At 42.1% G+C, this 14,117-nt stretch overlaps 1 protein-coding gene across 1 annotated transcript in view; it reads left to right on the top strand.

Moving 5' to 3' along the window:
* Nucleotides 1-14,117, top strand: part of ADAMTS2 (ADAM metallopeptidase with thrombospondin type 1 motif 2) — a 174,007-nt gene that overhangs the window by 145,888 nt on the left and 14,002 nt on the right. Inside the window, exons 11-15 of the mRNA XM_017728030.1 lie at nt 6,884-7,029; nt 8,450-8,625; nt 12,463-12,596; nt 13,332-13,455; nt 14,090-14,117. Of these exons, the coding sequence (XP_017583519.1) occupies nt 6,884-7,029; nt 8,450-8,625; nt 12,463-12,596; nt 13,332-13,455; nt 14,090-14,117 (608 nt within the window). The remainder of the gene's footprint in view (nt 1-6,883; nt 7,030-8,449; nt 8,626-12,462; nt 12,597-13,331; nt 13,456-14,089) is intronic.

The raw sequence follows: 14,117 nt of genomic DNA, 5'->3' as shown, positions 1-14,117 counted from the left end.
TTAAAATATCTTTAAAAGGCTGTGTAAATCTTGATAATTGGTCTCACTCCTACTTTTCCTCCTTCTATGCTGTACCTGGGTCATGCTAGTGGCTGTGTTCCTCTGATAAGACTTAATAAACAACCATCTAGAAGCATTGAAACTAAAGATGTCTTGCTTTATCTCTCAAACTCCTTGCAAGGACTTTCAGCAAATTCTCTCCCATCAGGAGAGACTCGATTTATGGCACGGTAAAGTGTCACGGGGAGCATGGGGTGAGGGCTGGTGTGTCCTGCATGGCCACTCTGGGACCATTAAACCCCATCCTCAGGCAGGTCATGGCAGTGTCTGCCCCGTGCAAGTCTCTGTAGCAAAGCCAAAACCGGGGAAATTTCCTCTCTCCTACGACTCTTTTGAGGTCAGGGTGTTGTGCTTGTACCAGCAATGTTGCTGTGGTGCTGACTGGCCTCCCCTGTGCGGGGGTGCAGAGAGCAGTGGGGGCTGGAGACACGGCCAAGCCACAGCTGCTGGAGCTTCCCAGAGGGAAAGGATGGATGTGGGAGGTGAGTGCCAGCTAGAGAGAACCAACATGACAGCACAAGAGGGACTGTGAGGGGAGAAGGGCAGGTTTGTGGAGGTGGATTTGCTGGTTTGGTGAGAGCCCGGGGAGGCATGAGGAGCTGTGGAGGGATGGTGTGAGGTGGCAAAGGCTCAGAGAGCTCCGGCCGCTCACCACCACGCTGGAGCTGCTCCCAGCCCCAGTCATCCTCCGTGGAGATCACACTCTGCTCAGAGTGGGTCTGAACTCCAAGTCCTTTGAAGTCTGCTGAAAAAAATCTGGCTTCCCTAGGCTTTGGATGCAGTGACTGAGGGGGAGAGGAAGATGTTGCTACTTGGAAAGGTTTTTTTATAACCCAGTGTATGACATCATTTATGCGATAAATGAACCATATTAGCAGCTGCTGTTATGGTTTGAAAAGTCTTTTTTATGAAAATGTTATGTTAAATTAATTCCCCAGCAATTCATGCTCTATATAAACCACTCCCTTCTGGTTTTCTCTTCTTTAAACTATTCCTGTAATAACAGCTTTGTTTCTTGTTAAAAAAAAATTACATTACAATCCAAAATTTTAGACAATTTATTTGAATACACTTTTCTTTATCTTGATTTTTACATTAAAAATATTCATGACCCCCAACTGAAAAATACAGTTATATTCCATTTTGTTGCATCACTCTCTTCCCTGAGCTATTCATTCATATTAGTACTTGAACAGAAATGAGGAGAAAAAAGGAATTTGTAACCCTACAGTTAAGGATCTGTCAGTGCTTCCATTATAAACAGTTTGTCAGGATATTATGCAACTCAGCTGTAAAAATTTTCTTTGGACTGGAACTTGGGATCCAAGGCTTCAGCAAGCTGTGCAGACAGCCAGGCTTTTGAGCTCAGCAGAGATGCAAGAGAGTATGTGCACATTCTGAAGTTTCAGTAGATGATAGGACTCTGACTGTTTTATTCTCAAGGGAGCTGTCCCAGTTTTTTGATAAATAAACTTGCTGCCACCTTCCAGAAGTACCTGAGAAAATTTTGTAAAATGAAAACCATTTTATTAGATAAGGCACAGCAGTCTGAACTAAATGGTTTGGGTTGTTTTAAATAGTGTGAGTTCTGAAGGTTATATAGTTGACTTTATGTATCTGAGCTCAGCATTTGACCAGTGTATTTATTAGATGTTGGTGTTTTTAGTACAGGTACATCAGATCAGTGCTTTTACATCTGTTCCTTTCCTTTTCATCCCTGCCCTTGATTTTGCCTTCCCCTGTTCACTCTCTTCACCAACTGGGACAGTACCAGAGCCTCTTGCCTGAATGCACAGGGCTGTAAAATGCATTTATTGCCCAAAGCTGGGACTCAGTTGCTGTGGGGCAGCTTCCTCTCAAGTACCTCTCCCATGATACCTCATCAGCATTTGAGAAAAAGGAAAATAATTTCAAACATGGTTTCCTATTTTCTTTGGAATCATGTCAGAAAAGAAAAATGCAGAAACAAGAAATAAGCAATTAAAGAGGCTGATTGAGAAAGATTCATTTGTTTCCCACTTTGGAAACTTGCAGTTTTCCTGATTTCATACCTCCAATTCCCAGGGCCTATTTTAAGCACAAACCAATCACAACACTGCTGATGTGTCACAGAAACATCCTGGCTTTGCTGCAGCTGAGGGGACCGGATGCCAGAAATGAAAGTGGTGCTGGGGAGGCGAACACGGCATGTGGTGCATGGATGTTCTCACCTAGGGCTGGTGTTCACATAACTGATAACTGATCCCAAATTTAGCAAGATGCCATTGAGGAGACTCCAGTCCAGCTGCCTCCTTCCTAACTGATGGTAAAGGGGCAAGAACAGCCATATGGGAGACATGAAATCTGTAGCATATTTCTGGCAGGCAGGATGATAAGGACCATGTCTGTGCAGACCCAGGCTGTGTCCTGGACCCAGGCACCAGCCCTTTGAAAGGGAAGATGAGGCTTTCTAATGCTGTGTATTACTCTACATGTATGTGTACAGATAAGTGTATAGTTATGTAAATGTATGTAAGCTCTTCTGTGCATCTGGTTATTTGAACTAAGTTACCAAAAGAGCAAGGTTCTGCCATTTAAAAAACTTCTTATTAAGTCTTCTTGTGCAAATGAAGATACTGAGCAACCATTATGTTAATTGGCGGCAAACTAATAATTTGCTGGGTTTAAAGATAAAAAAATAACATATTCTCCTGGAGCTTCCCAGACAGAAAAGAAAACTACTATTTTGGCAGAATCCTCAAGGAAACAGAATAATTTCTATTGCTCCCAACTTGATTTTTTAAAATCAGATTGAGTTTTCAATAGCAAGAGGGAAGTTTCTATCAGTTTTGCGAAGCTTTGATGATGGTCCATGAAATAACTCCAGTGTGTAAAGTTAAGCACATGGAGGTTCAGAGTCACTGTGGAGTCAGAGATACTCCATAAATTGCTATAGTAAACCATGCAGACAAGACATAACTGCACAAAACTTAACTCTGCCTGGCATTCTGTAGATTGAAAGGAAACATATGTTGTCAGCTGATAATTTATTTACTTGTATACAATTCTGTCAGCTCTACTGTTAGCCTCAGGCTTCTGAATCCAGGCAAACTTCAGAAATATATCATCATTTTTTGTTATTCCGTTTAAAAAAAATATTACTCTTCTGGGGAGACATTTATGTCGGCTGAAATAGCTAACTGCTCTCCACAGGGTAGAAATAAAACCCAGAGTCAGTCATGCAGGGAGATCACATGCTTGAGTCCATCTGCTTGCTGCAGTGACTAACATCAAGGTTTGCACCACCTGAGCCTCATTTTTTTCTTTTCTTGGAGAGAGGTAAGAGCCTGGTAGCTGCCCCTGCCGACCAGGCTGATGTTGCTCTTGGATTTGGCTTCTGTGCCAAGGATCCAGCACAAACCTAGCAGATCTAATCTTTGCTTGCACTGTCCTAATGAGATGATCTGAGTCAAACTTGGAATGATTTTTTACTCTGTCAGGAAAGGAAGGGAATGATTAAATATTGAAATAAATAGATATTTTTGAGAAGAAAAATGGACCAAGAAAAAAGGTTTCTGAAAACACTAATGTGTGCTCAAAGCCATCCAGATAATTTCCCACTGAGAAAGCTGACCTCAGCTTCTCTCGGAGACAGGAGACAGATGGGTAAGTGTGCGCTGTGTTAGTCACCACAGAAACAGGGAGAATACTTGATTCTCCACTGAAGAAACTTTTACTGGCTCAGAGTAGTCCTTAGTGTTGGAACTTTCAGTTCATCCCTTGCAACTAATTATTCTCAAACAGATGGAGCAGAGCAGGCCAGCCTGTATGTGATGGGGAATACAAACAAATAAGGTCCTGATGGGACCTCAGAAGAGTGAGGAGAACAGAGGACCCCCAGCCATGGTGCAGTGTGAGGGGCTACTTGGTAGATGCCTGGGCTGTCAAGTGAGGAGATCAGAGCAATGCCCATCGCTGCTCAATATAAAATAGTTACAGATACCCACAGAAGATCTTCAAGTCTCTTCTTGGAAAATTGACTTGCAGATGTGTTAAGCCCACAGGAACACACTGGCTCTTTTTTTGGCATCCACAGCAGTTGTTTCAAAGAACTGCTGAAAACAGCAGTGGAATGTTTTACTGCAAGAAATTTAAGCTCCCTGTCCTGGAAATTGCACTTGTTTTGGACTGTCCTGTTTGCCAGAAAAATAGGCGAGACTGCAAGAAGTCGTCTTGTCTTCAACTAAGAAAACAATTTGCATTTACCCATTTTTTTCTCATTATAAAAAGAAATTGCTTTAAAATGCTTCATTCTTTAAGTGAAACCCCTTGTTTATGAAGGGAATAGTGCTTGAAATTGGCTCTTTCCCACCTCATTATGTAGTTAATGTAGTAGCAATAGGAAGGGTTGGCTTTAACTTCCCATATTACACTGGAGATTGTTCTCTCTCTGGTTTTACCTTCTCATGCATTTTCTTGCACGGTCTGCACAGAGTAAGATTCATTAGTGAATCATTTTGTTTTCTGTAGGCTCCTTTCTTTTAATTCCACAAAAAAAGGCAGAGCTGTGGATGACTCATTTTACATAAATGCTTGTCTCCTAATAGCTTTGCCTCAGCTTCCCAACAATCAGCATCTGACCAGCTTCTCCACTAAAAATCAGTGCTGCTCTTCCTTTTACACAGCAATGTTTGCCTTCCAGTTCAGGGACCAGTCCTAATGTCAGAGAGGGGGTTTATTACAGGTTGTTGCAAACCTACATCCCGCTGTTCCTGAATAAAACAGGGAAGAGGTTGGGAAACACAGTGTCATCACGTCTCTCCCTCTCCTCCATGAGCCCAAGCACTGGATTCTGGATCATCACATAATAAACATAGGCTAAATGGCTCCTGACATGGATTTGGTGACTGCTGTCACCTTACACCTGAGAGATGCAGCACCCTGATAAAAGGATGTGTGAGCAAGCACAGATCAGGAGCTGTCACTTCACATCTGCTTCCAAGCCCAGCTGAAATATCTATTGACAAGCTGAAGCATTGCCAGCTTCCCCCACCTCTCTGAGTGGTTCCCTGGCTGTGCAGGGCCCCACGACTCAATCAGTTTTTTCAAACAAACCCCTCTAAAGCCATAAGTAAACAGCCCCTGATGGGTACAGCCCTTAGCTTCTAAACCAAAAAAAGCAAAGGACATATTAGCATTTTGCATTTCTTTCATGCTTTGCTGAATTATCTCTTGTTCAGTCAAACATCTAAGAAAAATGTGCCCATTACAGCTCTGGAGCAGGATTGGTATAATTGGCTTTGTGGTAACTCATCTATTTCATAGGTTTTGAGTTTGAATATCTGAAGTCATGGGAAAGAAAAAAATAGTTGAAACCTTATTTCTACTCTCTCTTCTACTCCTTGTCCAATCAAATCAGCCCCAAAATAAATTGCATGAATAAAGAGCCAGTCACTGAGCAGATTAGTGAATCAGTAAGCTGTGCCTTGTCACCATTTTACTAATGATTCTCTCTTTAAATTCAGCATTATTAATGATTATCCATCACTTTTAAATTTTCCTTCCAGATCACTAATCGCTCTATGCTCAGGAACGCTCTCCTGTTATATATCTTCTGATTTTGTTTTTGCTGGCAGCATGCATTTAGCCATATGCTTGTCTTGTGCAGCCTGCCAAATTCCTGCGTTCCAGGGCTTGTTAAGCTGTGTAAAATGTTGTTGTTGACTTGAATGTTAAGGAAAGTAAGTGACTGATTTCACTTGTTGTTGCAGCCATCTGTGCTCCTTAGCCAGAGCTCTCATCCCGGCAGTAACCGTTAACGCAGACAAACTATGACAGTCTCATGCAAAGTCGTTTGTTTGCTGGAATATATTTTCCAGCACCCACACTTCATCAGTAGACTTTTATGAAAGCAGAAATAGTACTAAAAGGGTCCAGAATCTTGTGATCCTTGAGAAGAATTCTTTCTGACTTCAGCTGAGAAAAAATTCCTTGATTAGGGACTGGAGAAATTGGTGGAAAGGCACTGACAGGTTTCTTTAACAGGAGATGACAGTAGAGATGATCAGTACTGGAGCTATGAAGGCTCTTAAAGAAATAAAATAAATACCTTAGTGGTTTGGGAAATGTAGCAAATTCTATGCTTCAACTGCTGCAGAATAACTGTATTAAAAAACCAGGTAAAATAAAGGAGAAAATGTGGTAGGGCATGATGAACTGTGCTGCTGTAGGACTGTCCAGGGCTGTCCCTAAGGAATGCCTCCTGCTATTTTGGTCAGGTTTACTATGAGATCTCCAGGGCAACACTGCAGAAGTTTTTATTTAATAGCATTAACGTCTACAGTGCAAGCTGGCTTTGATTTTGTGACACTTTGCTGATCACATTTATTGTAGGAATATGTGTGTGGATTTGGGAGTGGCTGGGCTGTGGGAGAGGATGGTGCTGTGGCCAGAGCTCCTGACAGTGCTGCCTGAAGAGGCTGCAGGCAGTAGTGGAGCCAGGATGTTATTGTTAGCCTCCAAGATATGGGATTCTGCCATTTCCCTTAAATGATATCCCCTCTGCAGACAGGTGGTGAGGAAATATAACACTGAGAACAGTTTAACAAACTCGGTAGCCTTAAAACCTGCACGCACGCATGTGCATACTGACATGTAAATTCATAAAATCTGAGTGAGTTTGGGATCATGGGCACAATCTGACAGCAAGTCCCTCTACTTTCTGCTGGAGAGGTGAGAAAAAAATCCAGACCTTGTGCCTGAAATTCCAATGTGTGGTATAACAACTTCTCATCTGATACAAGTTAATCATCTAATCATTCTGACATCCGATTTTCTCTTTCAGCATTGCTTTAAAGGTCACTGCATCTGGCTCACACCAGATGTCCTGAAGCAGGATGGACACTGGGGGGCATGGAGTAAGTTTGGCTCTTGTTCCCGCACGTGTGGCACCGGGGTGAAGTACAGGACACGGCAGTGTGACAACCCACAGTAAGTGGCACCCCAAGTGTCCCACTGATGTGCAGAGGCTGCACGGGGAGGATCCTCAGTGCATGCCCAGTGCAGCAGTGCAGTAAAGGATGTTGAGTGGTGCTTGTTAAATCTGACCTATAGCATAAGTTGTCAGAAATTCTACTTTTGGCCCTTAGCAAGTCATGAATCATCTTTATTTCTCAGTTTATCCATCCATTAAACTGGTTATGCAGTTAGAAGGATCTTGAAAGTGCTAATATTGTGCTGTGTAAAGCATTAATAAAAGTTTAGGGTACTATATATTTTTTTTTTTAAATGTGAGTATGAAATGATAGCAGTGATTTACTGGATTTTTTTTAAAAAACCTTTTAAAAAGTTTTCTTTAATCCACCTTCTAGGATATTTCAACAAGGTCTTAAAATATTTTCAAACTGTTTTCATTCCAAGTTGGAACAAAGCTCCTGAGATCAGAACCTTCCCCAAAGTTAATTTTAGGAATTTTGAATTGTCTTTCTTTAATAACTTACATATGGGTCATCCAGATAATGTAGAATGATTCCATTCCAGTAAGAGTGGAAGTAAAGTATAGTTAATAAAGATTGGTATATACAAATGATATGAAATGTGCAATTATTGCTATCTTAATGTGCTATCATAAAAAGTCAAGATCCTAACAGCAAGAACTAAAACAATGGTCAAAATTTTATGATTTTAACAGCGAGAATATTTTTAACGTGGAATTTCTTGGTTTGTTGATAAAGCAATTGAACTTGACTAGTGTTAAAAATCATCTTATCATTGATTTTTTTTTTTTTTCTAAATTGAGTTTTATGAAGCAGCATTTTCTGATGGAAATTGTTCTGTTAAGAAAAAATTTGCCAGTTCTCTTCTCAGCTTTTATTACTTTGGCAACAGGGAATTGACCTTTCTAATTATGGGCACAGTTTTAGTTGTAGAATCTATTTACAAGTAGGAAAAGCCTAAGGTACTATTGAAAACATTTTCTGTGTTTCCTGGAAGAGGGTGCAAACCCAGCTACAGGTTCTGAGCTCTGTATTGCCAGATCTGCCAGGGATCTGGTGCACATCTGCCTGGGGCACAGCACTGAGCTGGGCTGTTCTGCCTTTGCTACTGCATTAGGGGTGAATGGGAATGAGTTCTGCTGTGCTTTCCTTTCCTGGCTATACCAAGAAAATGGCTTTCCTTGCCTTTATCAAGTGGTTTGAACCTCTACTTGCAGAAGTTGCTTTTTAAAAGCTAAGTAGTGACAGTGGGTTTTGAAAGAGAATATATATTTTACATATCAGAAACACAGCCCTGGTTTCATCAAGTGCCTACTGGCATGACTGGGAAACAAATTGCTCCTCAGAAGATTTGATAGACAGTTGATTAATGAAATAATGGCAAAACTAACCATGGGTTTCTCTCCCTGTCGCAGTCCTGCCAATGGAGGCCGCACATGTGTGGGGCCAAGCTACGAGTTCCAGCTGTGCAACACCCAGGACTGTCCCAAGGACTTTGAGGATTTCAGAGAGGAGCAGTGCCGGCAGTGGGACCCTTACTTTGAGTACCAGAACACCAAACACCACTGGCTCCCTTATGAACATATCGATGGTGAGCAGCCCCTTTCCTGTGAAAACTAAAATCAGTTGCAAATATGAGAAAAAATTATATAGGGAGGGGTAAAACTTCTTCCTGGGAAATCAGGAACCTGTTAGGAGTTGTTTGGAGGGACCAGTGAGTATCAGTGTATGAGTGATCCAATCCATGCAATGTACTTGGATTTTCAAAAATCTTTGGATACTGTTCCCCAGTGACAGCAGTTAAATGGATTTACCATGAGATAAAAGGAAATGGTTTTGCACAGGAGCACAGCCCACTCTGAGAGCTGCAGAAGGACCTTGTGACACTAAGTGGCACAAGAAGGCAAAGGAAGTTTGGTGTTAATGAATGCCAGTAATGGCTATGGGGGTAAAAACTGGTGTGTATGTGTGTACGGATCTGTACAATGGTGGGCTCTGAAGAGAAAGGCTGGGAGATGGGAATAGCTTTAGGAAAAGATTGATTCAGTGGCTGTGAAGGGAGAGATGGAGAACACTGCTCTGCCTCCGTGTACCTGCACGTTGTGTCTGCACTTTAAATACTCACCCAGTGCAGCTCAGGTTGTGCCCATCTCACTGCTGCCCATGCTGCTAAAAAACCCACAGCTGAACTCAGAAAGACCAGAATAAAGCAAACATAAACAATGACTTCTGGATGAGGAGAGTTTGGATAAACCAGGACTTTTCACCCTGGAAAAGCAAGGATGTAGATTAAAAAGATAGAGTTACAGAGTTGTGAGTGGCCTGAGACTGAATGTGGAATGGTTATTGAGTTTCTCATAATGCAAGCCTGGGAATATCAAATAAAATTATCAGGTGGCAGATTTAAAACAAATAAGAGGAAAGACTTAGTACAAAGCATCTAATGATCTTGAAATTCCCTGCCACAGGAAGTTGCAGATACCAGAAAGTTTTAGAACTTACTTTGAAAAATTCTTGACAGTTCTACAATCCATTAAGAGCTATTAAACACCAAGTTCCAGCCATGATTTTGGAAGTCCCCAAGCTGCAGAGTAGGAGGAACTTGGAGAATATTCTGAGAAAGTTTCTAGTTTTTCCTGTGTCTTCCTGCAAATGCTGCTGTCACTGTTGGAGGCAGCTGTTGGGTTGGATGGGTGCTGGCTCTCAACCAGCAAAGTCAGGCTGATTTTGTGGCCTCTTGACAGAGATCACCTCCTAGAATAAAAATGTTCCTGTTCTTGTTAATGCCTCGGCTCAACTGTCAATGCAAGTGCAGCTGGTTGATTGGGACCATGTCTGCTCTTGCCAGAAAACACGCTGAGATGTTTCACCAAACAAAAAGGCAGAGGGCAATGAGTTTCAACTTGTTGAATGAGCAGTATGGGCTGTTTGCTGGTTTTGAACCCTGTCACTTCACTTGAATGACAAATTCGTGAGGGCAGGGTTGGCCTGGCAAGGGACAGATTCTGGGCACTCACCCCATCCTCAGCCCAGTGTCATCACTGGGAGGGGAAGGGTCACTTTGGGTGAATCATTTTGCATTCCAGTGAGAGGATATTCTGCCAGAAATTAATAGCAAATTCCTTTAATTAATTTGCCTTTCTTCCCAAAGAGTTCTCAGAGTTCCCTCATTCTTTTCATGCCATCTTGGTCAGTCTGGGATTTTCAAAGGCACAGACACAGCCTCACAGCTTAATTTCATGAAATAGCATTGCTGGCACAGGGTGAGGGGATGAAGGCTGTGGCCTGCAGGACCTTTGCTTACGCTTTAGCCTTTGGAGCAGTCTGCTGCAGAGACCACTGGAACAAATCAAGTTTTTTCTATTAAATTCAATGGCTTCTGGGTCAGAAACCAGCTCATTGATGTCTGAGCACTGATCCCTGCACTGCTGGTTTCCCATATAACTATGGTTTAACTGCAGACTCCTTGAGAGTTACATTTACCTGTGCAGGGTTATTAGAGGGAACAGCTTTTGTGTGAAAACAAGGCCAGAGACAAGCTTGTGCTTGAACTAATCTATTTAAAACTCCTTTTTGTAAGGATAAGGCATATCAGTGACATACTTGTGAAGATAATGCAGTTGTGGCTCAGAAGTGACATAAATCCATACACTTCACAGGCAGCTCAGCTGGATGTGTCTGACACATTGTGCAGGGGATAGGAACAGAAAGGAGTGCCTCATGCTGTGGGCAGAGAAAAGCCACTGAGCCACACCCCAGTGTGTCCTTGAGAATCCCGATGCCCTGTTGTGCCATGGCCTGTCTCCTGTTCCAGGCCCTCTGAGCCACCATGTCCTCATCCCTGCTGTGCTCACAGACTCCTGCATTGTGCATCTGCCAGGGCAGTAGGGCGTGACTTTGGCTATGAGCTCCCAGCCTCAGTTAAACGAGAGCAGAGTGGACAGGCACACCGTCGCATCCATGCTCCTGCACCTCTACTGTGCCCAGCACCAGTGAATAGGAAGAAAATAATTCCTTGCAATAACAGGGTCTAATTTAGCAGCACTTGCACATTTACTGTTCCCATGGAGCAGTGGGAACAGAACCATCTCTAAAATAAAGCCCTTGTACAGAGTTGTTGGCACCCAGTCAGACCTGCTGATATTTTCATTTAATCACACGCAGTGAATGCGTGGTATGTGTGGGGTGGGGGTGGGTGCATACCCAGGGGTGGTGTGTAGACATCTATCTTGTTCATAGCTTAATGTTTCTAATATATGCAAATACAGTACGTCTGTCGTTATCATGATCTTAATAGTCTCCTATTAAGAATTTGCACTGAAAAAAGTACCTGTTTTAATAGATTAGACCCTGGATTTTTAGTGTGACTTCCCTGCATCGTTTGGGAGTGGTAACAAAGGTCTCTGATGTACCAATACCCAGTGGCCTTGAGGACATCAACAGCAATAACAAGGACTTTATAAAAAGAGGGCAGAGGCCATGGAACTGTACAGGGGAAGAATGCAAAGGGCCTGTGAAGATTTATTTCAGCTGAACTGCTATAATGGAAAGGTCGTTATTGTTTTAAATGGTGGGAAAAGCTTTCCAACTTTTAATCATGTTAAAATAGCAGAATCTCTATTTGTTTCATCTAGCAGGAAGGCCATCTGCTCTTCAGTGCCAAGGAAAGCACAGTGAATCCTATTATGGGGCTGAGGACAGCAAGAGACATGGATAGAATGAAATACACTAGTGGAATACAACTTTATTCAGCCAGTGACTAGTCATTTTCAGCTTTATTTTTTGATCTTAGCTCTTTGGAACAGATTAGAGAAAATACCACTTGTCTGGCTGTTTGTGCATGTGTTAGCAGTAAAAAAATGTTTTTTTGTCTGAATCTTTTTTGACATCTCATCTTGTTTAATGGTTTAAATTATCTTAAATAAAATTACAACCATGAGGGAAAATTAACTTTGTGGTTAGGATGAAATGCTCTGGTCCAGATGTCTCTGAAGAAATTTTGGATGCCAGGTTCACTCAGTGTCAAGCAGCTGCTTTTAATGGGAAAGTTACTTTGGCTTTTTTTCATTTAAGTGCCGTGCAGGAGAAACCAGCATCTCTCACAGGTAGTTGTGCAACTGAGGAAAGGTCTACCAGATTGCAGCATCTGCAGAGGATTAAATAGATCCCCCATCAAAGTCAATGATCTGTTATTTTTAAGTCTGTCTCCTAATGGTGACACATGGTTGCTTTATGATGCAGCAGTTTCCAAGAGATCACAGGATTTTTCAAAGGGGATAAGCATCAATGATTTATGGGTACCACGTTGGGCTCTGTGATGTGTGCAAGGAAGAAGGGAGAACCAACACTACTGAAAGTGCTGCTCACAAGGTCAGCAACTGAACTGTGAGAGCTGAACAAGCACAATTTGGGTCATTTTATTTTTCAGCTAAGGAGAGGTGCCACCTGTATTGCGAATCAAAGGAGACAGGGGATGTGGTGTACATGAAAAGGATGGTACACGACGGGACCCGCTGCTCCTACAAGGACGCTTACAGCATCTGTGTGAGGGGGGACTGCCTGGTGAGTGTTTGGGGGCTTTTTCAGAGCTCAGTATTGTGAAAACAATTAAAGTTGTGCTCTGAGTGTTTCTCTCCAAGAATGACTAAGTATAATAACACTTTGGGCAATAAGGAGATTTCATTAGGATTATTGTCACAATATTATGTGTGATATTCACAGTTGCCATGCATGTGACTCGGTTCCAAAAGCACCTACCTACACAGGAAATATTTCATGCAGTATTTTAAGATGATCTATTACAATTAGCTTTCAAGGAAAGTGGTGTTAGGATATGGCTGATGTGCATTCTCTCTGTAGTTGATCATGTTATTTTTAAAAAATCAATGACAGTTCCTCTAAGTCGGGATCTGCTGCAGGTCATCTTTCAAAGGAATTAGTCTCTGACTAGCAAAGCACTGGTGGATGTGCTTATCCCCATATAGATGCCTAGATTCTCCTGGAATTTAAGCATCTGTCTTAAGATAAGCTGAGGCTTAAGAGCTTTTCCTTAACCATTCTGCTTTCCTTCAGTAAGAGAACCACTGTGAAGCATAGTATAAAAATATAATCACCCAATTGACAGCTGTTATAGGAACAGGAAGTATTAAAATCTGTTTAGGTGTTGATCTTCCAGGAGAATACTACAAGGTGTGCTGCTTTTCTGAAGCAGAAGGTGGGATTGATACAGGAGGTGAAGGCTCATTTGACTTGAAGGGTGGATAAATACGAATGACTGTTTCTCTCTTTTGTGCACAGAAAGTTGGGTGTGACAGGGTCATAGGTTCCACGAAGCAGGAAGATAAGTGTGGTGTCTGTGGAGGAGATAACTCCCACTGCAAAGTGGTGAAAAGAACATTTTCAAGAGTACCAAAAAAGCAAGGTTGGTACATTCAGTGTGGTTTGTCCTGGGGAATTCCGGGTATTTTTTCTTGATCTCTTATGTTTCATGGAAAATACCATTACTAAGTACATCATGTGCAGCATCTTTAATTCCAATAAACAATCTGGACTTACTTCCAGATGTGTTTATAATTTGAAAATAAGACTTCTGTCCAGTGATCAGTTAAAGCTGCTGCTACCAGGGCCTGTGCATGCATAGAAGAGGACTTCCCTGCTCCTTGTTGCAGAGCTGTGGATGTACTTGTGCTTCTGATGACACCCAGCTGCTTTTTCCAAGTCACTGCAGAGCTGCAATAATATGTCATCATCAGGCACTGTCAGGCAGGAGATTGTGTGGCCTCTGTGGGTGCATATGGTGCTCAAAGGCCATTTCAGTCTGAAGCAAAATCTGTTGATGATACTTCAGGCATCCTTCTTCTGACCCAAAGCCCTTTGTCCCTGTTACATTCCATCACCTGGCACAAAAATGGGGATGGGAATAATGCTGGATTCAGTTCATCTTGTTTAATACACCCTGCTTTCAGAAAATAAGATTTATTTAAAAACCTAAGACAAACCCTCCCTGTTTGTGGCGTATTAATCCATAACCATATTTTCAAATACTACAATTATAGGGTACGTTAAGATGTTTGAAATTCCTGC

This window comes from Corvus brachyrhynchos, unplaced genomic scaffold, assembly GCF_000691975.1.
Source record: "Corvus brachyrhynchos isolate BGI_N302 unplaced genomic scaffold, ASM69197v1 scaffold21, whole genome shotgun sequence".
Lineage (NCBI taxonomy): Eukaryota > Metazoa > Chordata > Aves > Passeriformes > Corvidae > Corvus > Corvus brachyrhynchos.
The sequence above is the reverse complement of the archived record's forward strand: the minus strand, read 5'-3'. Positions and strand labels throughout refer to the sequence as shown.